We start from the raw sequence: 26,614 nt of genomic DNA, 5'->3' as shown, positions 1-26,614 counted from the left end.
AGAAGATGAGCCACTGGATTTCCTAAACAACTGGCTCCATTTTCAATAAAATTTGGGTTCGTTGAAAAAGAGTGTGAAGATGCCAGCCATGACCTCAAATGGGCCCAAACTTGGACAACAGCAAACCAGTGAGCAAGGGTTCTCAGGCTCGGTAGCGCTGGACAGTTTCCTGTAACTGACTTTTCCAGAACTGTGCTTTTCTCTTCCTAAGAAAAATACTCTAAGTGCTGCTTCTTCCATTGGCCAACTGGTCACCTCTCAGGACAGGATGCAGCTGTTTATAGGTGTGGATTGTAATTGCTCAAAAGTGACATTAGGCTACTTAAAATCATCATAGTTCAAGTTATGCTCTGAGCTGATCTGTTTTCCAACAGAGCTGAGGGGTTTCCAACTAAAACAGAGACTTAGCGGGTAATCAAGACAGCTGAAATGGGGTGTGGGCTGGCCTTTGAGTGTGTCCTGTAATTGCCCATCCCGGTGCCCATTAGAGCAGAGATAAGCTATGGACTACAGGTTGCTGAAGCACAAGGACCAACCTCTGAGGGCCCCTGAAAGGCAGGTGGTCCAGTTCAGAACTGTCCGTCTGACCTGCTTAGAAAGTACTGAGCACATAGCGTTGATTGGCTAATCCAGAAAAACCTTCAAAGGGGGCCCGAGACGATTTTGAGATTTCAGGAGCCAGGGAGACCCATGGCTGTAGATTCTACACTGGCTGTAATGACTAACAGCTGAGTTGTTTTTAAATGAATCATCGGGGGACCACATTTTTAGTTCAGCTAATCAATTATCAAACTGTAGTGGGCCTGAAATACTCATCTATTGCGTTATTCATATGCTAGATTTTATCACTTAGTCTAGTTAAAATACGTTTGCATATAGTCAAAAAATGCCAAACTATGTAAATAATCTTCAAAATGTTTTATGTATGAGTTTGCTTGCCCTATTTCATATTGTTGCTTATGTTTCCAATCAAAGAAATTTGTTTGACTCTATAGGAGTATACATATCATAAATTTCAAATTAATAAAAAAATTTTTAAGGCTTTAATTCATCCTATCAAACATATTTGTGTAGGGGGCTGGCCCAGGGACATAGTGGTTAAGATTGTGGGCTCCGCTTCAGTGACCTGGAGTTCGCCAGTTTGGATCCTGGGTGTGGACCTACACACTGCTCATCAAACCATGCTGTGGAGGCATCCCACGTACAAAATAGAGGAAGATTGGCACAGATGTTAGCTCAGGGACAGTCTTCCTCAAGCAAAAAGAGGAGGATTGGCAACAGATGTTAGCTCAGGGCCAATCTTCCTCACATTCAGACACACACACACACACACACAAACCAAAGGCCAAAAAACAAAAAAAACCCCACAAAGACCTTGTTTGTGTAAAATAAAGTAGCTCAGGGTCATTGTTCCTGATCATATGCACAGCCCGCCCTCTAGCGTTTCTTTTTAAACACAGCAAATTTTAACCACTCTCTTAATCTTGAGAATTTTAGGGTAATAGGATTAAGAACTGTGTCATCAAATTACTAGAAGGAGGCTAAATCCCTGACACGGTGAAAATTAACTCAGAGAAAAGTGAAGGTGCTTCCAGAAGCTGGTGTTAACCTTACTGGAGAGAGACTGCAAAGTCAGAGGTAAATATATTGTATTAAAAAGTTTCATTTGGTAAATAGAGTCTTAATAGAAAGAAAAGAATTAGTTCAAATGACAGACGTAGAGCTACGTAAAATGTGATAACTTAGTAACTACTTGTACCAATGTTATTTTATTATCATATTAAAAAGGTGTTTTTTTAATGTTGATTAATGTTGGTTAAATAATGGAGGGTTTGTTTCCCAAAGTAGCAAATACACATAAAGCAGATTAATATCCCCTTTGGGGGAGAGTTAATCTAACATTTTATAAATTTAACTTTATTAAAGCATACAATTATTTTAATTTATTTAACTTTTTTTAGTAAAGTTTTAAACATTTGAATTTGGAATGTTTATAATTAGTGTATATCAAATTAAATTTAAAAGGAAATTCATTATCTGAGAAGAAAAAAATTTAACTTGCGCTATTCATGTATCTTGATGGGGTTTATAAGAAGTGTGAGAAAAATGTGGGAGGCTGTTTTGCTTTCATAAAAAAATAAGTAGTTAACCATCTAGGTAAAAATTCACTTGAGAATTCAGAATTTGGGAGGAAAAAAAATCCCTCTGATCTATTTTGACTAAGTCTGTTTGCGGATGTTTACTGTTGACAAGGGAATAAAATGAAGTTTGGATTCTGTGGGGCTGTGTTCACTGCCTTAAATTTCAGGTACTTCAGATGATGACTGTATTTAACTGTCATAAAGAGTGTAAACAAAATAGAGACTTGGGTGTTTTTTTAAAAAAAATTTATATTCCAGTTTTTCTTATGTCTCAGGGATATTAGCGTAAATTATCTCAAGTCATGAAGAAAAATTGGCAGAAAAATGCTTTGGTTCAGCATGTGTTTTCGATTGATGCCGACAGGCACTAAACTAATGGAAGAAGGCATTTGATGCTGGTTTATTTTTCCTTTGCAGTAACAGCGGGAACATGAGGCTGCCACTCTTGGTGTTTATTGTGTATCTGCTGTGGCTGAAAGATCGTCACTGTGCACCTACTTGGGGGGACAAAACTGCCATCCACGGACACCTGAAGGGTACGTAAGTTGCTTTATCTGTGCCGTGTCCTGTTTGCGTGTCTGTGTGTCCTGCTGGCATTTACAGTGATTTACAGTTGAGAGATAACCGTGGTCATTACAGCCCTCTCATTTCACGGTGAGACGTCCTCTAGGCACTTAAACCAAGTAGACGTGACGCCAAACATCTGGACAAAAATAGAAAATTCCAATGGAGTGTCTGAGAACTTTCACATTTCCAGATGTTTGCTATCACATAGATAAAACTTGCCAACTTTTGGGCTGCATTTCATGGTATCATCCAGATGTTTGGTGTCCTCTAAGCATAGTTTTAATGAACAGTGAAATTCTTTTCTAACATTTGCAAAATTTAAACAATTAAAGTAATCTGTGCAGTTATTCCTGAGATAGTGAAAGAATGGGTTATAATGACATCGCATCTGGTTGGTCTGTGCTCATTAACTTGTGACCTTTGCTTGATGATATACGCTTTGGGTACTTAACACTTGGAAAAATAAATTAGTTAAAATGTTGCTTTTTGGAGGTCTATAATTAAATTTGGAGGCAAGAATAAGCTCCTTAGGAAGCCACATCAGCTATTGTGGCGAGACATTAACAATGCCTTTTATAGTCACTAAAGGCTGATTAAAGGTGTACAAGATGTCCAGTAGGTTACTGAAGAATCTTGCATTATATGAACTACTTCCTAGATTTGATGCCTCCTAGGAAGGTAATTGAAGCTGAAAGAAAGAGAAATTGTTCACTATGTTTGAGGTTCCCAGTTGGGCACTTAAAATAAATTGTTTGTAAAGAAAATCTGAAATTTTCTCTAATATAAACACACTTGGGTTTTAAGTGAAAGAAAAAAATTGGATAAATGAAAACAGGCCTAGAAGAAAGTGACAAGAATGAGGTGAAATGAACTCTGACTTGTCTAACAGCTCAGCAGTGAGGAACAGAAGGTACCGTCCATGTGGCAGCTTGGTCCATGTGACAGCTGACAACTAATTCATTATGACCTGCTTTCAGAGTTTGATGCTATCAAAGAACAATTAAGCCTCTATTTAGGCGACATGAAATCTTGGTGAACTCATTGTATTCTGATGCAGATACAGATACCTGGTAATCTGATCGGATCTCAAAGAAAAAAGCTGCCACATCTCTTTTAGGTTTTTCCGATGCTGGGGAGATAGATGTAGATGAAGAGGTGAAGAAGGCTTTGATTGGTATGAAGCAGATGAAAATCATGATGGAAAGGAGAGAGGAGGAACATACCCATCTAATGAAAACCCTGAAGAAATGCAGAGAAGAAAAGCAGGTAGAGGCAGTGAAAAAAATTATCTGTTCTTAAATGTATCTGCACAATATATATTGCACTTATTCGGGCAACTGATGAATTACCTATGTTCCCTAATATTAGATTTTCTTGAGAGCAGCCCTCAATGGAGGAAAAGTTTGAAGGAAATTTTAAATTTCTTCAAAGAACACATTCCTTGTAGTAGAGGCCTTTACAGGGCTCCAGACCCAGGCATTTCGGGGATTTGTCTCTGTTTGGAAAATGCTGCTTTATCCTTAGTCCCTTCTGGGTTAGGATATTGAGTCAAAAGTCTTCGGGGAGATTTTAGGCTAGATCAGTGGTCTCCAAAGTGTTTTGATCTCCCATCCCCATCACTAAAATATTTGTTAGCATTCACTCCTACATATATGCATATTAATTTATTTATAAATCAGACACATGAATTGCTAACGCTAACATCTCAAGGCACAAAATACACTTATGGTGAAGTTCCTCATTAGGTAGGGTGGATATAAGTCCATATTTCAAATAATCTTGTAGATATTTCGAATTTTCTTTTCAGCCAATTTGCCAGATCTGATTAGATCATCATATTTTGACTGTCAAGTGGCCAATAAAAAGCTCATAATAAAGAGGTGTCAGCTCTGCCATTTGCTTCTTGTCTACCTGAGCCTAAAGTATTCATATTTTTTAATCTACTGGGATTTTTTTTTAAGAATCTTTTGAAGCCTCCTGTCTATTTAGTGACAGCTAGTTTAGTTAAAGCTAGAGAATAAAAACCATCATTTATTTACCTGAGTCCTCTTCAATGGCAATTCATTGCAATCAGCTGCAATGAGAGAGGGAGTCACTGTGGGTGCTTCTGGAATGTGATGAGTCCTCACGTGCACTTGGCCACGTGCAGTGGCCTGACAAGCACCGCAAGAAACCACCAATGTATGTGAAACAGTACATCATCCTAATCATTTTTTTAATTCAAATACCTTTACTTAATAGTTATAGTTGAAACTATGTATCTCACCAATGAAGAACACACACATTGTGTTCAATGTCCATGGAAGATGTTAAAAATTGTTCACATGTTACAGTATAAAGCTCAGTACATTTCTAAGTTATAGACACTGCATGGGCTCGTAGTTCAACAGCTTTAACCATTAACATGACACTCAAAGCAATTACATTTAAAAAAATTATTTTCCATTACCTTTAAAGGGGAAATCAAAACTGTAATAAAAAATAACTTGGAAAATATTTTAAATTTTAACATTTGGAGTAAATTATGTTTAAAATTTGTTTTCATTAGAACATTTTTTAAAACTGTGGTAAGATACACATAACATAGAATTTCCCGTCTCAACCATTTTTATGTGCACCGTTCAATAGTGTTAAGTACATTTACATTGTTGGGCAACCAGTCTCCTGAATTCTTTCCATCTTGCAAAACTGAAATTCTACACCTATTTAATGTCTCCCCATAGTCAATTTTTAAATTAAAAAAAGTACAAATAGAAGTTCTAATATTTCCTCCCTATGTCTATAGACCTATAAAGTTGGGGCCACTGAGTTCCAGATAGCTGCTGGAGTTCTCTTTACTTCCGAGCTCAGCGGTCTCTGGGTATCCATTAAGCAGTGGGAGCTGGGCTGTGTGACAGGCCAACCCCAAAGCTGTAGTCAGCCTGTCATCAGACTGGTTGGTGTTGCGGCCATGTCTGCGCACCCTGTTACGCAGGTCCCTAGTGAGGAAAGGAGGTGGCCTGACCCGCAGCTGCAGGCCCTCCTCTCTTTCCGCAGCAATGAAAAGATTTTGAGGAAGTTAAAAATAGCTCCTCCTGAGGAACATGGGGAAGGCCCTTGAGCTGGGCTCTTCCCTGGTGGGCTTGTGAGTCTGACCACTGGGAACAATGACGCTGGATATCACTTCAGGCCCTTTATAAAACACGTTGTCTCATGTAATCCTTCCAACCTTGGGTGAACCATTGCTTTCATTTTATGTCTGAGGAAACTGAGGCTCGAGATGTTAATTAACATGTTACTCCAACACTGTAAGGAATGACTGGGGAGAAAGTCAGGGGGCAGTGTGCCTGTGCCACCAGTGACCTTCTGTTTTTCTCCCTTTCCCGAGCCTCCAGGCAAGCCAAGAGTGTAGTTCTATGAAAAGAAGGCTCCAGTTAGGGGTGGGTCAAGTCAGCAAGTGGTGGTTTCAGTTCTGGCCCTGAAGAATCCTAGGAACTGGTAGAATTGTTTTTTCTTAAAAACCTACTTATTGTCTAAAAATTCTTTGAATTATACTCTTGAGATTAGGGCACTCAGTTAAACAGTTAATTTTAGGGGCCGGCCCTGTGGCTGAGTGGTTAAGTTCGCGCTCCACTTCGGCGGCCCAGGGTTTTGGCAGTTCAGATCCTCGGTGTGGACATGGCACTGCTTGTTAGGCCATGTTGAGGCGGCATCCCACATGCCACAACGAGAAGGACCTGTAACTAGAATATACAACTGGGTACTGGGGGACTTTGGGGAGAAGAAGGAAAAATAAAAAGTTAAAAAAAAAAAGAAGTTAATTTTAAAAAAGAGAAACCTGTTCAATCCTAAGTCTCCCTCCTAAAATTCTGTAAACCTAGAATAAAGGACACTTCAGACAAATTATGAATTGGCAAATATGGGGTTGGCGCTCTCAGGCTCCCATTACAGAGCACCACCCATCCTCAGGCGACCCAGCGTCATCACGGTCCCCCTCCTCAACCCCCCTCTAGTCATATTTAGTGAGAGCATCTGAAACTTACTAAAGTGGGAAACCTTAAAGTGCTTTCAAGTGAACTGCCCCCACTCCAGGTTTAGATGGGACTTTGATAAGCTGTAAACTACAGGAATAGATATGGACCCTGCCAGTGGGTGGGGCATTTAGGGAGAAACAGAAGGAATGGACAAGGCGTTCCTAACCCAGAGATCTACTTCCTCCATGCAAGATTGCACTACCAAACCTGGGCACTGGTGATTTGGTAACTGGTTTCGGTTCTGCCCTTGGAGGCAAGTGGAAGGAAATCAGAGATACTGCTAATAACGCGCTGGGTGCCTTGCTTGCTTATCTTACTTCAGACAAAACCTTCAGAGGGAAACCTTATTGTTATTCCTATTTGCGAACGAGGATATTAGGCTCGGAGATGTTTACAAGTAATTTGCCCAAGGGTAGACAGTGAGTGTAGTTCAGAATTGAAAATATTGTGATTTGGTTTATGATGACAATGAGCAGAATATTTAAAACTGGGACTGATGGAGAAAATCTGGGCGGTCTTGTTGCCTGCCAAGATGAGGCAACCTTTCTTGAGAAGATGTAGGATTCCCAAGTTGTTCTGCAATGCCCCAGGAGACAAGAAAATTCTGTCTGGGTCACAAGGTGTGTTTGACAGGCTAGGGCCCTGCCAGTTTTCTTATGTGGCCACAGCCAGCGCCGCCTGGCTTAGCACCAGGATTTGGCAGGAAGACAGCTGAAAAGTCCAAGCCAGCGGATGGGAGGGACAAGATTGTCAGTGCCCAGGTGGTTCTTTGGGCTTACCATGCCAGAAAAGAGTGAGTTCTTTTTCTATCTCGTTAGGGAAAAGTGCACACTGAGTTGGTTTTAAGTACAGAAACTTGCTCCCTCATGTGGTTTTCACTTAAGTAGTTGACTTTAGCTCTGAGACTGTCTTATGGGCAGTCTGTTAATCGCTGGTAATTCCTGTGAACTACATCTCAGGGCTGGCGGGAGCCCGTCTGCAGAAGTCCACACTTGCAGGGAGGCCAGGCGTCTAGGCAGGGCTGCCAGCCTGCGGGGAGCTCCTGAGGGCAGGACTGAGGTCCTCAGGGGTAGGGGTCGCTTCTCCTGGGCTCCTTACACCCGGAGCGGGCCCTGGCCACGTACAGCAAGGCACCACCAGGGGGCGTGCTCGGAACGTGGACGAGAGGAATGAAGACAGAGTACAGCATCTCTGCAATTAGAACGTAACTCAAGGGGCAGATTTGATTTGATGTACACGTAAGAACTGCGCTTTCTGGCAATGTTTAAGGACATACAGTAATTAAACGCAGCATCAATGAAGGGAATAAATGTGTCAGCTTATAAGCCTTAACACCCACTTTCCACATCCTGGAAGGACTAGATGTGAAGACAGATAAGTGAACAGTTCATCCCCCGGAATAGGGACCATGTCTTCACTGTTGGTTCACCCACATCCAGTGTATGTCTGTCCCATGGCAAGCACTCAATAAATAGCTGTTGCCTGAATGAATGAACAGATGGATAAGATTTGTACAATCTTCAACAGGGATCAATCAGTGCTCTTTTCTTAATCCAACAGGAAGCTTTGGGGTAGATCTGTCAGCTGCTAGGGACCTGAAGAAAGAATGAAGAATTACTTTAGAATCCACACATTTTTTTAAAGGGTGAAATCAACAAAGATACACATAGATTTATGAAATGGAAATAGGATGTTTGTTTCTACTTTGTAATTAGGAGGCCCTGGAGCTTATGAATGAAGTTCAGGAACATCTGGAAGAGGAAGAAAGGCTGTGCCAGGCGTCTTTGACAGAATCCTGGGGCAAATGCAAGTCCTGCCTGGAAAGTAGCTGCCTGAGATTTTATACAGCCTGCCAACCTCGTTGGACCTCTATGAAAAATACGGTAAGGGGAAATAGAGCTCGAGATTTCAGACTTCTTAAGGTAACTACTTCAGCTTGCTTTAAAAAAAACATTTAATTTATATTACTGTTTAGACGAGAGATGCCTGATCTGATTCTGGCCTTTTGCAGTCTAGAATCTAACCTTCGTGCTCAGGTGTGAATCCCCGTGTATATTCCGTTACAAGTTAGAACAGCCATGCAGCGTTTGTCCCTCCTTTTAATGACACTGTGTGTGTCTCTCTCAGAAATATCCTGACCCATCTGCCTTGTGTTTGTTATTTGTGAAGATGTTCCCACTAGATTGTAAGCTCTTTAAGGGCAGGAACCCTATCTTATTTGTCTTCTTTTAAGCATTGTAGTTATCTAGTAAGAGTTTGCTGAATTGCATTCTGAATAATAGTATTATAGTCTCTGAATCCACCTGCTCTCACTTTTCCCCCAGAGGCCAAACATTTGAAGACATTCTCTGCCTCCTGAGTCTTTCCTTCGCTAGACCCGCCCTCTTGTGGCAGCACACACACGTGCACACATTCATGTCCCCTTTACCCAGATTGATGTGTGTCCAATAGGACAGGCAGGTTTTCTTTTTTGTCCCCTTTGGCTATCATCTGGGCAGAGGGAATCACAGAGGGTGGTGACCTGAGTAGGATGAGCTCTGCCCCATAAAAGGCTCCTATTCTCTTGGCCTACATTTCTCTTCCCTTTCAAGAAGTGAGCTGAATATAAATGGAGTGAAGCTTCCCTCTGCATATTAGAGCGTGCAGTAATTAGAGTGTGCTGCTGGCATGGCAGTGCTGTACCCAGTTATAGGGGGAGCAACGCCTAGGATAACTCATATGCCAAGTTAATTTGCCACCACTGTTCATTGCATCTGCTCTATTTTAATAGCCACCGTTACTCTCTAATACAGCAGACTATGGTGGAACGAGCACTGGCTGGAAATCAGGAGACTTGGGGACCATTCTTATCTGTTCCAGTTATGTGACTTTGTGAAAATTTCTTGGGACTTTAAAGTTTTGTTTTAGTGGATCGATTCAGGTAAACAGAAGCTGGCAGAGGGGAGAGGCAGATGATCCACCCAGATTACTTTTTGAGAAAGGCATGAGTCCTCTAAGAATTCTAGAGAATTCTTTGAACAGCACTGGGATGCCACAGAGATGATATTTGATAGTTAATAATGTTCCGTAACACTCAGTGCGGCCATATCACTATCGTATAAGGGCAACTATGTTCTGGCACAATCTTAGGTGTCACATAGATGAAGTAGAGCGTGGTGTGACTGCTGAAAATCTTCTCCCACTGAAGGGAATGCCACGATTAGAGCTTCGTTCCTTTGACTACATCCAAGGAGGGCTTTGACCACTGCTAATATGTAACCATCTATAAGTCATCTATTTAACTGTATGTCTTATGTCTAACTAATTTATGAGACAAGAAAGAGGAGAGGATAAAGACACTAATAACATTCCACTGAGGGGAAAAAAAAAAAGAACTAAAACCCTAAGACAGGAGTGAAAAACAAGAGCCTTCTTCACAGTTTTTGGGCAATCTACACGGTGTCCTTTAGACCATGGCATGCCAACCACCGCCAGTACATCAGGTTGTGGCTTGTCAACAATATTGCAAACTTGGCCTTTTTAGGCCTTTGGTAGGCAAACACGAGCCAGGAGGAATTTCAGATGCTATTTCCAGAGTCAAAGTCAAAGCCAGATACAAGAGTGTTAATAAATTATCTTAAAGTGAGTCACCTTTGCGGACAGAATTACTTGCCCAGAATTGTTTTTGATTCAGAATGAATCATTGTAAGTTGACCTTAAAATTTACAGTAAGAAATGGTCCAGAAAGAAAATTAATTTCTTATTCCATTTTTATCCCCCACCCCACCCCACAGGTTGAACAGTTTTTCAGGAAAATATATCAGTTTCTGTTTCCTTTCCATGAAGATAATGAACAAGACCTCCCTGTTGGTGAGAAGGTCATTGAAGAAGATGCACAACTGACCCAAATAGAGAATGTATTCAGCCAATTAACTGTGGACGTGAGATTTCTCTATAACAGAAGTTTTAACGTCTTCAAACAGATGCAGCAAGAATTTGACCAGGCTTTTCAATCATATTTCATGTCAGATACAGACTTAATTGAGCCTTACTTTTTTCCAGCCTTATCCAAAGAGCCCACAAAAAAATCGAATCTTGTGCAAAGTTGGGACATTCCCAGCTTCTTCCAGCTGTTTTGTAATTTCAGTGTCTCCATTTATCAAAGTGTCAGTGCAACGATTACTGAGACGCTGAATGCAATAGAGGATTTCCCAAAACAAGACAAAGGTAAGTACAGAGAGATTATTTTTACTTAGATGCCTATATTAAAGTCAAGTTTTGTTTAACTTTGGAAATGATAGACATTTCTAAGTCGTTGTGCAGTGTTTCTGAGAGTAACAATTTATGGATGATCAAAGTTTCAGAGCCTCGTAGAAGAAGCTTTGAAGTCTGCCAAACACTCTCTCTCTTCCCTTATGGTCAAGAGCTCTGTGGGGCTGTTCTCTCTTTATAAAGTGTGTTTTCAGGGCTGAAAAGAAAATGTTAGTAGAGTGAGAACTTGAAAAAAAATGGTTGCCTCCTTTATTAAAACTCGTGTGGATGCTCAGCTCTATTCTGCTTGAGCATCATGGGGTTTCTTTACAATCAGTCTAGGCTCCTGAACTCCCAGTGGGGAAGAAGCTCAGTGTCTGTATAACAGGTCACCTTTAGTGCCCTCCACGACCTTCTTGACATCACTGCTGTAATTCCTTACACCATAACACTTATGCACAAAACCGTAGAAAATGCTCATAGACAATCCCAAAACTACAGAAATAGGAATTTCTGTAAAGGATAAGAATTGGTATCCTACCAGTACCACTCGGGCCCCCTGATATTCCATGTTGGAAAAACAACACTGCTTTATGTTTTAAGGCAGAAGGAGATATCGTCTTCAGGCTTCTGTGGAGTGGCTGGGACACAGCATCTCAGAAGTGAGAGTTGCTTGCCATGTGGGCAACTGTAGGACTGGCGTTTCCTTGGACTTATCTCTTATTGACCGCTAGGCCAAGTAAAAGGCTGCTCCCCTCTGACGTGAAAAATGAAATGGGCTCCTTCTAAGATCCTGCCATTTGTGACAACATGGACAAACCTGGAGGACATTATGCTAGGTGAAATGAGCCAGACACAGGACAAATACTACGTGATCCCACTTATATGAAGAATCTAAAATGGTCAAACCCATAGAGGAAGACAGTGGAATGGCGGTTGCCAGGTGCAGACGGGAGGAAGGAACGAGGAGGTGGTGGTCAAGGGTACAAAGTTTCAGTTATACAAGATGAATAAGTCCTAGAGATCAGCTGTACAGCATAGTTAACAATACCATGTTGTATAATTAAAAATTTCCTAAGATGTTGGATCTTATCTTAAGCATTCTTGTCACTAGTAGTAATAATAATAATAAATAAGAGGGCAGGAGGAAACTTTTGGAGGTGATGGATAGTTTTATGGCATTGGTTGTGATGGTTTCATGGGTGTATACTTATCTCCAAACTCATCAAGTTGTATATATTAATTATACACAGCTTTTTGTATGTAGGAAAAAAACAGGCTCCTTCTGGCTGACGCTTTCCCAATTATATCAGCTGCAGCTGGCAACACCTGAGTCAAATTCTCAAATTTGCCACAACATTGCATAACTGGCTTCTATATAGGAGGGGCTTACCTCACACTGTCAGAAACTGAAGGCAGGAAGCAATCCGTTACATCCTTCCTGCCTGGTTGTTCCGGGAGCGGAGAACAGACATCATTACTGGAATTGTTGTTAGGTTCTATTTCGGGGTCCCGTGGACTTTTCTTGTAAGTCAGGTGTTTTATCTGGTGTTCCATTCTGAGGCTCCAAATTCACCAAATATTCAGGAAAAGCATCAAGGCAGTAGACTATGTCAGTACTGGGATGATATTGAATAATTTTTGCCTGACCTTTTAAATAGATGTCAGTTGTTCAGAATAATATTCAGAATGTGTTCATTAGAACAAAATCATACCCCCCTCCAGCTTTCCCATTGTGTGGCGACCTTACACATGGGTTGCTGCGTTCAAATGTGCACAGGAGTAGTAGTGACTCAGACACGTTGAAATCCAGATAATTTCCCAACCACTGCGACTCCCTCCCACTCCACTGACTAAGAATGTGGGTTTCCACCCTTTCTGCTTCAGGTTCCTCCCCATTCACACGGCTCAGGACCAGCCCCTGATCTCAGATGGCTCATGGGCCCACTCTCCCTGCCTCCCCACTCCCCGCATCACTTGCATCTCGGTGATCACCTGGATGTCCAGGGTCCCCTGTAAATGCAAAAATTAAAAACAAAGAAGCCTGTGTTACACCCTTACACTCTTCTATCTCCGGTATCCCTACCCTAACCAGATGGTCCACAGCCAGCCCAACAGAGGAGACAGTGTCTTCTCGGAAGAGCACAGGTGGCCTGTTTATCAAGAATAGTCAGGCAGGGGCTGTAGGGCATTTGCATGTGCTTCCATCGCTTTTCTGGACAGGTGGTAGGGGAGGAATAAACCCATCACGCCTGGAAAATCCACCCAGTGAGAAGACATTTTGAGCTCTGCCCCTCGTGGTCAGCAGAATAATAGCTGCCCAGAGATGTCTACCAAGCCCTCATCCCCAGAACCTGGGAATATGCTCTGCTAATGGCAAGGGGAGAGTAAGGTTGTAGATGGAATTGGGGTTGCCAACCAGCTGACCTAAAAATAGGGAGAGTATTCTGGATTATCCAGGTGGCTCCAATGTAGTCACAAGGGTTCTTAAAAGTGGAAGAAGGCAGAAAAGAATCAATAGAGATGGCAGCATGAGAAGGACTTGGCCCTACTTTGCTGGCTTTGAAGATAGAGGAAGGGACCCATGAGCCAAGGATGGTAGGTGGTCCCTAGAAACTAGAAAGGAAGGAAATGGATTCTTCCCCCAGAGCCTCGAGAAGGAAAAACAGCCCTGCTGACACCTCCACTTTAGCAACATGAGATCCATTTCAGACTTCTGACTACAGAACTGTGGAAGATAATTTGTTGTTTCAAGCCGCTAAATTTGTGGCGATCTGTTATGATAGCAATGGGAAACTAATAGAGATCTATTGTCAATTACTATGGCCAACATTAATGAGTGAGCACTGTCTATCTGGCAACCTTCACGGATGAAGTTTATTTGTCATGATCATCCTAAGAGCCAAAATTAGACAAATAGCTAAAACTGAATAACAAACACCATTAAAAGGAGAGAGGCAATAATAAAAAATCTGAAATATCTTAATGTTTACTACTTATTTTATTGTGGTTTCATTTCAGTCTCCATATGGAAGAATTTCTTTCCTACTTTGGCCTTTCTAGACCTCAGTTCCTGAATCTGTTGAAAGAATGAAATAGCTCTGGCAGTTGCCCTCACTTGCCTTATAAATCCCTGGAAAGAGTAGATGAGATTGTGTTCAATAAACCTTGTGGGGTAGTAGCTTGACAAGTGCTGGATGCCAGGAGATCTGGGTTCTAATCCTACCTTGGAGAGTGTTTGCTGACTTTAATTTTCCCTTGGAGGGTAGGGAACAGAGGCAGGTGGGGAGAGTACATGGCTCATATCAGTGATGGTGCCGGCAGTAGCTGCCTAGAAGGGTCCAGAGGCTCTGTCATGGCGTGACTGAAGTGAGGTGATGGGTTAGTGCCATACTGTGGTACAGGATGGGGAACTGATGTCAGTGGACCTAGAATTTGGCATCCCTGATCTATATACCAGGTATTAATCTAGACGCTGGGAATAAGACGATGGTTATGACACAGCCCCTGACTTTTAGGAGCTCATTTCAGAGAAAGGAAAACTGACAGATCAGTGGACAATTACATTACCATATCATAAGTGAAATGACAGAAGATACAGGAAAATGACAAGATTAAAGTAAGACCAAATCCCCTCCCTCATGGGACTCAGAGTCTAATAGAGAAGATATGAAAGCGAACAGTACATAAAGCAGAGAGAAGTTCTCCAGTAGAACTCCCAGGGGTGCTGTGGGCGAGAAGAGATGCCACTTTATTACAGGGGAGGGTTCCAGAAGGCTGCTGGGAGGAAACGACTTTCTATTCCACAAAGGAGACGGTTGCCTTATGAACCATATGATCTAACAAGTGCCTCCTAGGTTTTTAAGCAATGGACTTCACAGTTTATCTCAAAATGAAATGTTTCATTTTTAAATGTTGAGGATTTAATATAACAGAAAATCATCAGGTTAATGTGGACTTGTAGACAGTGGCAGTGGAGACAGATCAGGAAGGTAGGATGGAGATAAGATGAAGAGGTAGAAATTAAAGACTTCACTGAATAGCTGTGGTAGATGAGACAGAGGAAGATGTGGCGCATAAGTTAAAAATTTCCAGTTTGATAGTTGTGCAAAGGCTAACATCAATTATTAGAAAAAAAGCTAAAGACAATTTTCAAGTTCCAAATATGAGATCATAATTTTACATAAAATCCAAACAAGTAAACCTAAAATATAAATTGTTTCAAATGAAATTACTGACATAGATAAAGCACTGTCAGTCTATAAGAGAATGTATCACCCAGGTTTAAAAGTTGGGCCACATGGAGATTATCACGCGAACTCTTCTTATCCAAAGGCTGTCCACATAGATGATGGCTTTGGTTGAGTGACTGCAGGATTGTGAGAAACGTCTGTTAATACATTCAATCCTTATGAAAGAAGCTTTGATTCTTCCTAATGCGGGTTGAATCCCTTTTGTCAAACAAACTCTCATGAGTGAGATACACCATAGCATAAAAGAACACATGCTGAGGGGCCGGCCCCATGGCCGAGTGGTTAAGTTCACGCACTCTGCTGCAGCGGCCTAGGGTTTCGCTGGTTCGAATCCTGGGTGCGGACGTACTGACATGTGGCCATTTTTACAACTTTGTAAATACATATTTTGCTGAAAAACTTGTGATTGTAATTAAGAATATTTTAAGTGATTTATTTAATTAAATACAAGGTTTGCATATGTACTGTCAGGCTTGGATTTTTAAAAAGTTACTATTAATAATTTTTATGACTTCTTCCAGAAAATAAAATTACATGCATTAACATCTGTGTGTATGTATATAGGAGGGAAGTGTACTAATAATGTTGAGTAATAATAGTATTGAGATTGCTGGATTAAAGGATGTGTGCACTTTTTGGTAGATGTCAAATTGTCCTAGCAAATGGTTGCACCAATGTGTGCTCCTATGACTGGATACAGGAAGATGTTGAAAACACATCTTTCAACAATAAGAAAAAGCAAGAAACGACATTGTACCTACTCCTTTAAAGTGCAGACTCTAATGAAACTAACCTGGAAACTCTGTGTTACCTGCAGACTCTGACCGTGGAGGCCCGAGTTCAAAGATGCTGCCTGTGGGGGACAGAGGACTGTGTGGAGATCTTGGCCAGAATTTGTCAGAATGTTTCCAATTTCATGCAAGATGCCAAAAATGTCAGGATTACCTATGGGAAGGTAAATAACTCTTATTTTCTCAGAGTTTTAATAGTTTGCTGGTCAGAGGTTAAAAATCTCACTTTTACAAGCGTTGTGGATTCATTCGCTTCCCTTCAAGCACTTTTTTGCGTGCTCATTTCCATCTGGGAGTGCTCAATGTGGGTTTATAAACTTTTATTATTCAAAAGTAGGTCAACTCACTTTTCCCCTTTTTAAATTCTCTTATTGTTCCTGTGAAATTTTTTATGGTTAAAGAGCAAACAAACACTAACGTGTGCAAAAGAGAACTGTGAGCAAAATGGGGCAGCTCTTTTCTTACTGTGAACAAAAAGAAAACCCGCCAATGAAGCAACCTTCCCGTTGTGTTAGCAAAGTTGTAACCAAGTGAGTTTTTCTGAAAGCGGTGTTAACTCCTTCCAGTTGGCGGGTTAATTACTAATCAGTAGTTAAATATGGAAAGTGGCCTCTCACGAGTCCCAGAAAGCCTTTCTCCTCCCAGAGCAGCCAAAGAGTGGCCTTTCATTCCTTTCCCAGGAGAGAAACCCTTCTCTCCACGGCCAGTCCCCCCGCTCCCTCCCTCCCCTGGTCTACCTCTGCTTTCCTTAACTGAAGTCGCTCCTCTCACCCGCTGGGACCCAAATGCAAATTTGCTTAGAAAGCCAGGAGGAACTTTTGATTTCTGTGCACCTGCTTTCCACCTCACTAAAGCCCTAAGGGAAAGAAGTTCTAAAAAAGTGTGGCTAATGGGTTGGAGTAGGAGGTTGAATATAAACTGACCTTTTTGATAGAGCCAATGAGGGTCTTGTTTCTCCTGAATTGCTAACTGATTGACTCTCTGCACCTCTGTTTCATCATTTGGAAGATGGGATTCGTCTATCTACTTCACACAGGTGTTTTGAGGATTAAATAAAATGTCTGACGTAATGATTCTCATTATTCAAGTGTTTGTCTCTTAAGTCACAGGTACAAGGTTGCCTACAGAAACAGAAGATTTTATAACAGAAAAACACACACTGATGTACTGACCACTTACAAAAATAGTCCCACTCAAACTTCCCGTCTCAGTATCATTAATGTTCTTTCATCCAGTTAAAAGCTTTGATTATCATCTCGCCCTGATTGTCATCAAATAATACAGAAGATGGGGAAGGGGAATTGCAGGAAGGGCTCAAAAGGTACAAACCTGCAGTTATAGGATAAACAATTACTAGGATGTAATGTACAACACGGTGTCTATAGCTAACACTGCTGTATCGTCTATAGGAAAGTTGGGAAAAGAATAGATCCTAAGAGTTCTCATCACAAGGAGAAATTTTTTTTCTTTTCTTTTGATTGTATCTATATGAGATGATGGATGTTAACTAAACCTATTGCAGTAATCATTTCACAGTATGAGTAAATCAAACCATCATGTTGTACGCCTTAAACTATGTCTATTTCTCAATAAAACCGGAAAAAATTTAATACAGAAGAAATCAGATAATACAGCATAAAAGCATCAGATAATCAATATGCATCAGGTAATGCATTAGATACAGTATACATGCAGTGTAAATTGATTGCTGCAAAGGTAAAACAATTTTATTATAAAATGCATTTTATTATAAATGTGTAAAGAATAAGATAGGCACCAGCCCAGTGGTGCAGCGGTTAAGTGCGCACGTTCTGCTTTGGCGGCCCGGGGTTCGCTGGTTGGGATCCCGGGTGCGGACATGGCACCGCTTGGCAAGTCATGCTGTGGTAGGCGTCCCACATATAAAGTAGAGGAAATGGGCACGGATGTTAGCTCAGGGCCAGTCTTCCTCAGCAAAAAGAGGAGGATTGGCAGCAGATGTTAGCTCAGGGCTAATCTTCCTCAACCAAAAACAAAGAATAAGATAATAAAAACCTGTGTGCCTAGATTTTAAAAACAAAACATTACCGAAACAGGTGAAGCCCCCACTGTGCACCTTCCAGAGGTGTGGAAGGTTGTGCTCTTTATCCCCTTCAAAGGAAACTGCTGTTTTGAATTTGGTGTTTATTATTTCCTTGCATTTCTTTATACCTTTATCGTGTATGTTTATATATAGCACACACATACACCATACATAGCAATGTTTTACGTGTTTTTAATTTTTGTATTGTCAAAGTATAATTTTTAAACTTAAAAATATGACTCATACAAATACAAAAGGAGCACATGTCAAGATTAATTTTTTTCTGTTAATGAGTTAAAGCTGTTTCAAAGGAGTATAGAGAGACTGAAGTATTTACAGTCAAAGATAGAATGTTGAAGTAAGATTGCAAAATTAGATATGAAGTTAATATACTAAAGGGCAATAAAACTACACTTTTGCAGTTATGTTTTCTATCAAGCCAAAATAACTTATATCTCTACTGGACAAAAATCCTTTGCAAACTTCCAGTCTATAATTTGCATCTAACTGCCTAGAGTCTGGCTCTAAGCAACAGTAAATAGTTATAAATCTACCAGAGCACATCTCCCCGGAGAATTAAGTAATCTTTGGGTGGACCTCAAGACAATGCTTTCTATGACATTGAAAAGACACACAGCCGTTCTTTTGCCTTATTTCCAAGTTTGGGATAATTTTTCTTGACAATCCAAATATCATTCCTTATGTGTTCTTTTGCAACTTGGTTTGTCACACAGTTACAGTTTGTGAGATTTGGCCGCGTGACTCTGCATTGTTCCAATTCATTAATCGCTGTCCTGTGCTAGTCCGCGTAGGCCTACCACACTTCATTCATCCATTCTCCTGCGGAAGTGCTTCATCCAAGTTGCTTCCAATGTTTTGCTGTTACAAACAACTCTTGTATAGTTTGTCAAACAACGATTTTGCCTTTTCAATCAACCTTTGATTCATTCTTTGTTCTAAGACTAAGCACATAGCTATATTATAACCTTGTATTTGATAAATAAAATGTTTTCCAAAACATCATAAATCATTTTCTTCACTCTTTACCATACGTTTTTGGTCCCACTTTTAAATGAATGCACTTTAAGTGGCTCTTTCCCTCTTTTCCCATATCAATTACTGGATATATACACCCAAATTCAAAGTAGCAGTTTCCTTTTGAGGAGACAAAGGGGTTGTGACGTGGAAGTGGCGCAGCGGGGGCTTCATCTGTTTGGGTAATATTTTATTCCTTAACATAGGTGGTAGGCACGTGGGATTTATGCTGAGGAATTTCTTCTCTGGCACAGTTTCTGTTACACGAGACCGTAAAATTATCCATTAAATTGGATCTGTTTTGAAAGTGATGTTCAATATTAATAGTTACTCAAGAAACAACAGGTCTGAGCTGGGAACTCTCACAGGCAGAAGGGGACAAATATACAGTGGATTAGGATGAAAATGGCCACAATATTTTGTGGATCCTCCCATCAAGAGGTGGAGTCTATTTTTCCAACTCGTGACTCTGGGCTTGGCCATGGGTCTGTCCTTAGCCAACGAAACATTGGCAAATATGACCAAAGGGGAGACCTGAAATGTGCTTGTAAATTAAGGCTTGTCCTCTCTTGCTGCTGGAAACCTATCCATCACGGTGTGAACAAGCCCAGGCTAATCTTCTGGAAGATGAGAGGCCTCAGCTGGGATGGCTGGAGCAAAAGCTAACGGATACAAATTGTTACACTTCATAAGAGACACCTGCTACATGTGGGTTTTCTTCCTTCCTTCTCTTGAAACATTCCTTCTTATGTCTATGTGGTGACTAAAAAATGCCTCCAGGTGCTGTGGGTCCCACGGATCATGTGAGTATGTTTTTTTAAATAACAGCTTTACTGAAATATAGTTGACATACCATGAAGCTCGCCCTTTTAAAGTATACAATTCAATGGTGGTTAGTATATTCACAAAGTTGTATAACCGCCACCACTATCTAATTCCAGAATATTTTCATCCCAGAAAGAAATTCTGCACTCATTAGCTCTTACTTCCCATTCTTCCCACCTGCTTCCTCTACCTAGCCCCTGGCAACCACTAACCTGCCTTCTGTCTCTCTGAATTTGCCTAATCTGGACATTTCATATAAGTGGAATCAAACAATATGTGGCCTTTTGTGACTGACTTCTTTAACTTAGTATAATGTTTTCAAGGTTCACCCATGTTGTAGCATGGATCAGAAGTTCATTCCTTTTCATGGCTACATAATATTCCATTGTATGGATATACCAAATTTTGTTTATCCATTCAGCAGTTGATGGACATTGGTTTGTTTCTACTTTAAGACTATTACAATATTGCTATGAACATTTGTGTACAAGTTTTTGTGTGGTCATATGTCTTCAGTTCTCTTGGGTCTATACCTAGGAGTAGAATTGCTGGGTCAAATGATAACTCTATGTTTAACATTTTCAGGAACTGCCAAACTTGCTTCCAGACTGGGTGCACCATTTACATACATCCCACTGAAATGTATGAGGGTTCTCATTTCTCCAAATCCTTGTCAACGCATATTACTGCCTGTCTTTTTATTTTAGCTAACCTAAACCTTTCTTGAAGGCTTCCTCCAGAAATGAGATACATCACTTTAAAGATGTCCACAGTCAGCTTCGAGCTGGCAGGGAAGTACATCCCTGTGTGTCCTGAAGTAGGAGGATCAGGATATCAGGGAGTAGCACTAACAATCTTCAAAGAGAACAGAAGGAGAAAAAGGAAGGCAAAGGAACATTTGCTAGTCTGTAATGTGCGCCAACCGTGTGATCAGGCACTTTACGTTATTATTTCATTCACGCTCATTTTACTCATTTGAAAACTCACTCAAGGTCAAAAGGCTGGAATGGAAAGTGTAAGGACTGGGATTTAAGCCCACATCACCCAACTCCAAATCTCATGGACCTGTTCCTTTATCGTGTTACTTTCTTCTTTGCTAGACTGTCCTGATGTACCTGAACTGCACACAAAAGTGGATGAGGCCCTTAAACTTGTCAACATATCCAATCAGCAGTACACCCAGGTTCTCCAGATGACCCAGCAGCACCTGGACGACACCGCGTATCTGATGGAGAGGATGAGAGAGCAGTTTGGCTGGGTGACTGAACTGGCAAACCAGACCCCAGGAACTGAGAACATCTTCAATTCCATAGAGGTAACGGAGGGACCCAAGAACAGATATGGAGATTACATGTGCATACATTGATTTTTCTGTTAGTTTACTTATTAATTATATCTGAATTTGAAAACAAGCTATAGGAGGATATTCATATTTCCCTTGTGATTGTTTTTAACGTTGTGCATGGTCTTTAGAAAACAAGAAACTCTAAAGAGAAAACCAATTTAAAACAGGAAACCCTTCCTAAATGCAGAGATGGCTAATTCTCTTAGAGCTATATAGTGCTATAACTGATACAGGTGACACTGAAGAAACCTGGCCGATGTAGTTTTTGAGAGAGAAGACTTTCAGATACAGTAACGATTTCAAAAGCTGACTCTGAAACTTAGCAGCTGAGTAAGTTTGGGAAAGTTCCTTAACATTTCTAGGCCTCAGTTTTTCCATCTGCAAAATGGAAGTAATAACAGCTGCTTTAAAATGTATGTCCTTAAAGTGATTAGTATAGGTTCCTTTACAAAGCAAGAACTGTGTAAATTATAGCACTCAGCTTTTGACACAGTAAGCGTCTGACTTACCTAGAGAAGTAAACATTTTTATATACTAACCTTCACATAAAAACAAATTGCCATCTTAAGTTGCACTTATGCCATGTCTCCCACATTCAATCAACAACTCTTTTTGCTTAAAACAGTGACTGAATTTCTTTCCTGACCTCCCACAATGCACATATCACTTTAATATCCCAAGGCACCAGGCTAGTGATTCCTGGTGAGGTCAGTATTGGCAGGTTCCTAAAAAGACCTGGGTACAAAAATCACTGGGCAGAGCAATTGAAGATGCAATATTTTGTGCAGCATGGAGCGCTGGTGCCCTAAGTTCCCCAGGGGTCCCTTTCCAACTCCAGCTGGTGCTGCTGCTAACTTCTCACCCCCTAACCTTCTCCAAAGGATTGCCCTTGGGGCCACTTACGATCCAGAGTTCCCTGCAGGGTCAGGTGAGGTCACCTTCTGAAGCCACATCCCAGATTAGCGTCTCCCTCTTCTCTGTCTTGCTTTGCTTCATCCCCTTAAAAGTTTCACCTGAAGGCTCCCTGCTCAGTCACCCACGTCAGAGTGTCAGGCTCCGCTCTTAGGGAATCTGACCTCTGACATTCCGTATGCTAGTGTTTCACTCTCTTCCAACTGCAAAGTTGTGGCCAGTGTGTGGCTTGAGAAGTAAGTCCAGAGAGTTACAACCAGAACATTAAAAAAACAAAACAAACAAACAAAAACAATGGGACAGACTAGAATAGAAAATATTAGAGTGCCAACGTTTGATAAGCCATATGCATACGTCATGGAACTTTCGTTTCCATATGTGTGTGTATAAATATGTGTACACATAGACGTAAGACGTGTGTTTTTGAGTCAGGCTGTAAAATGTATTTGTAACTAGACCACAGGCAAGAGGTTTGAAAGCCACTCTCCAATGCCTGCGGACTCTCTGATTCTGTTACTTCATGAGATAGATCGTACCCTCAGAGAGGAAAATAATTCAGCGTATTTGATCATCCTCACAAATACCACAGATTTTTAGTTTAACGAGGAAAAATTCTTGTCTTGAAGAATAAAATTTGAAGAAAAATTTTAGCACTGCTTTCAAACTTTAGAAAGGTACAGCCAATATTGAATTGTTTTCATTGTTGTCAATATTTTTCATTCTACGCTTCCATTTGCTTCTATTCCAATGTCTCTGAGTAACACGAACAGACTTGTCTAAAATTCCTTATATTGAAAACAAAGGCACTTCTGTGTAAAAACCTCTGTAGAAAATAAAATTATTGTTTTCAATGATATTTTTTCTGATAATAATCTTTACTGAAGAGCACTTACTACGTGTCAGACGATGTTCTAAGAACTTTTTCCATATATCAGATCATTTAATACCCTCAATGATCCTATAAGGTAAGTATTATTGTTTTCCAGATTTTTCAGATGAGGCACAGAGAAGTTAAACAATTTATCTGACGTCACACAGCTAGTAAATAGTAGAACTGTGATTCAAACTCAAGCAGTGTTTCTTCAGAATTGGTAAACTTAAGCACTTTGTTGAACTACCTGTAAGAGTTATTTTTCTCAAAACAGCTTTTATTTCATTATGTAACGGAAAATGTAAAGCCATAAAACAGCAAGTACTGAAGAGGAACCTTATGTGAAAATTTTACACATTCCGGCAGGTGAAAAAAGTTATGTCCTGGGTTGTAGTTACACGGGTGTCAGCTCTATAATTATTTATTAAATTAGACATAAATGCTTCATGCAGTCTTCATGTGTGTTATATTCACCAAAAGGAAAAGGGGAAAAGTTATGTTGGCTATTCCTTTATGAACTAGAATTAAGACATTATCAGTTTTTATTTGGCTTCTTAATATTTTGCTTTAGTTTTTTTGTTTTTTTGTGGGTTTTTTTTTTTTTTGAGGAAGATTAGCCCTGAGCTAATATCCACCACCAATCCTCCCCTTTTTGCTGAGGAAGACTGGCCCTGAGCTAAAATCCGTGCCCATCTTCCTCTGTTTTAATATGTGGGACGCCTGCCTCAGCATGGCTTGACAAGCAGTGTGTAGGTCCATGGCCAGGGCCCAAACCGGCAAACCTTGGGCTGCTGAAGCAGAGCATGCAAACTTAACCACTGTGCCACCGGGCCAGCCCCTTGCTTTAGTTTTTTTGATAAGGGAATTTATTTGAAAACATTTTCAAAATAGTTCTCTTAAGGTTACATCAAGTTGCATGTCAGGACAGTTTCATTTCTATTATTAAAATCAAAGTATATGCACTTGAGAATTCATTAAGAGAGTAACTGATGTGCATTTCAGATGACTGGTTCTTACAAAAATCACACACACAACCATAATGTGTAATTTTCTTGGGAAAACCCAGTACAAAACTTGGTGCATCACATTAATATTTGTGGCACAGACAATGTGCTCACCAAATATTCCATCTGCTCACTCATGTCTTCCAGCTCCTCTTGCCGTTAAGTGGTGCCATGTGGCAAGTTCTGGCCAATGAAAGGTGAATAAAAATGACAACAGTGATTTCCAGACTGAGGTGATGGAGAGCCTTGTGTGGTTATCCATTCTTTTTCTCTGCTGAGGGCACAAAGAAAGCCATGTGTACCATATGCTACAGTCGTGAAAAGACGTGCACTGTCAGCCAGGGTCCTGAGTGTCTAGGTGGTACAGAGCCCTTGTATTGGACGTGTAACATGAGCCAGAAATAAGTTTTTGTTGCATGAAGCCACTGGAATGCTGGGGCTAATTTGTTACCTCAGCACAACCTAGCCTGTCTTGCCTAACATGGTATTAAATTAATCCTGAATGTGCACTGCAATTTAGTAATCTTTTACTGTATAAACCTTCTTTTTAGGTAATTCCAGGTGTTCCTGAAGGAAATTTTTCCAAACGAGGTGACATGACGATAGACTTCAGCATTCTGCCTTCGCCCAATGTCACACTCAAGATCCCTCTTGAAGAAAGTGCTGAGAATTCTAACTTCCTTAGCCACGTGCTGGCAAAAGCTGTACAGCATTTTAAGGAACATTTCAAAATTTGGTAGGCAGAGTGTCTGATGCGGAATGCTTTGTTGACAGGAACAGATGATTCATAAAAGGAAAAAACCGCAAAACTAGTTTTAAAACACCTGGAAAATATGTTCAACCTCATTAATAATCATAGACATGAAAACTAAGACAAAACAGAATGTTTTACCTATCAAATTTGCATGTTAAAAAAAATAAGAATCCTGATAGGAGTGTGATGAAATGGGAATTCTTATGTTATTGGTGGGAACATAACTGTTTTTTTCCTTTTTGAAGAGTTATTGGATTATGCTTGTCAAGAGCCATAAAGTGTTTTTGATACAATAATTCCACTTCTGGAATCAATCCTAAGGAATAAATCTAAATTTGATTATAAGTCCCCCTCTTGTCCCAACATCTATATTTGCAAAATTCTTTAAAATAGTAAAATATTAAAAACAACGCTAGGGGCCAGCCCCGTGGCCAAGTGGTTAAGTTCGTGCGCTCTGCTTCAGCGGTCCAGCGTTTCGCTGGTTCGAATCCTGGGCGCGGACATGGCACCACTCATCATGCCATGCTGAGGCAGCGTCCCACATGCCACAACGAGAAGGACCCACAAGTAAAAATACACAACTATGTATCGGGGGGCTTTGGGAGAAAAAGGAAAAGTAAAATCTTTAAAAAAAAACAAACAATGTTAATGTCTAAGAACAAGAGAATGATTAAGTAGATTGTTGCTAAATATCTCCTAAATTAGTGGCACAATTAAACCTATTTATAATATTCTCCTTTGGTGATATGATCAATCTTAAAGAATAATTAAATTTTAATTCTAAGTTGTTATTCACAAGGGACCTTGTTTGTAGGTCACCATCAATGTATAATTAAGCTAGATATTACTGGATTTGCTGCCGTTCCCTTTCCCTCTGAATTTTGGAGAACTTTTTTCAAGTTCTGTCAGTCACACATCAACCATCTTTTGAGCATCTGCTAAGTGAAGGCACAAGACCTAGGCACCGTGGAGGAGAAAATGATTAACTGAACAAGATGCTTTCCCAAGTGAGCTTCCTATCTGGTGGGGGATGGGATGGTGCAAGACACACACACACCAGTGATGCTGGGCGGCATGTAGGGAGTGCCCAAGGGCAGGGGCCTCTGGGAGTGGAGGGGAGGGTCTTCACTTTCTGGAAGGGGAGAAACTTCTCAGCTGAATAAATGTCCTTTTTTCTCTTCCTTTCCCACTGGCCTTCTTTCTCCTTTCCTTTGCTCTTTCACTTCCCTCCCTCCCACCCTCCTTTCACCCTTCCTTTTTTAAAAAAATAACAACATATATATATATTCAAAATGGGGAGGTGAAAGGGCGGAATACTTCAGAAAAGATTCCAAAAAAGCGGAAAGTGTGAGTAGATGGGGCAAGAACGAGTGGAGCGTCTGGTACAAGGGATGTTGAGAAGTCCTTTGTGTCCCCTCCCGTTAGGGGCCTTGGAGCGTCCCTCTGCCCAGGAACCTCCTGCCTGTGTGAGTTTTGGTTCTTTCTTTAGTTTCAAGCAACCAAGACTGACTCAGCCAAAAGAACTGAAGGACACTGTCTGACTCACAAAATCACAGGGGAGGCTGGACGACCGTGTGTGGGGCTCAGACTCTCAAGGCCTCAGCGAGACACTGTGGGCTTTTGAGGAAGGAGACAGAGAGCTCTGCTCAGATGGGTGCTGACTGTGCATTACAGCCAAATAAAAGTATTTTCAATGAAATCATCTCTTCACAGATTTTGGAATGATGCAGGTACAATGACAATAGGAAATGGGAGATATCAAGAAATTGAGATATTGAGCAAATTATTTACTAATAAGGCTCACAAAATGA

At 40.7% G+C, this 26,614-nt stretch overlaps 1 protein-coding gene across 1 annotated transcript; it reads left to right on the top strand.

Annotated features, from left to right (window-relative positions):
• Positions 1-2,571: 2,571 nt before the first annotated feature.
• On the top strand, positions 2,572-24,789 carry CLUL1 (clusterin like 1). Its single transcript, XM_046671243.1, has 7 exons — positions 2,572-2,677; positions 3,826-3,974; positions 8,437-8,604; positions 10,495-10,927; positions 16,022-16,159; positions 21,018-21,232; positions 24,601-24,789. Exons 1-7 carry the CDS (start codon positions 2,572-2,574, stop codon positions 24,787-24,789), a joined length of 1,398 nt encoding a protein of 465 aa, XP_046527199.1.
• The last annotated feature ends 1,825 nt before the right edge of the window (positions 24,790-26,614 follow it).

This window comes from Equus quagga, chromosome 9 (assembly GCF_021613505.1).
Source record: "Equus quagga isolate Etosha38 chromosome 9, UCLA_HA_Equagga_1.0, whole genome shotgun sequence".
NCBI classification, from domain to species: Eukaryota; Metazoa; Chordata; class Mammalia; order Perissodactyla; family Equidae; genus Equus; species Equus quagga.
Note: the sequence above shows the minus strand (reverse complement) of the source record. Positions and strands in the feature narration are given on the sequence as shown.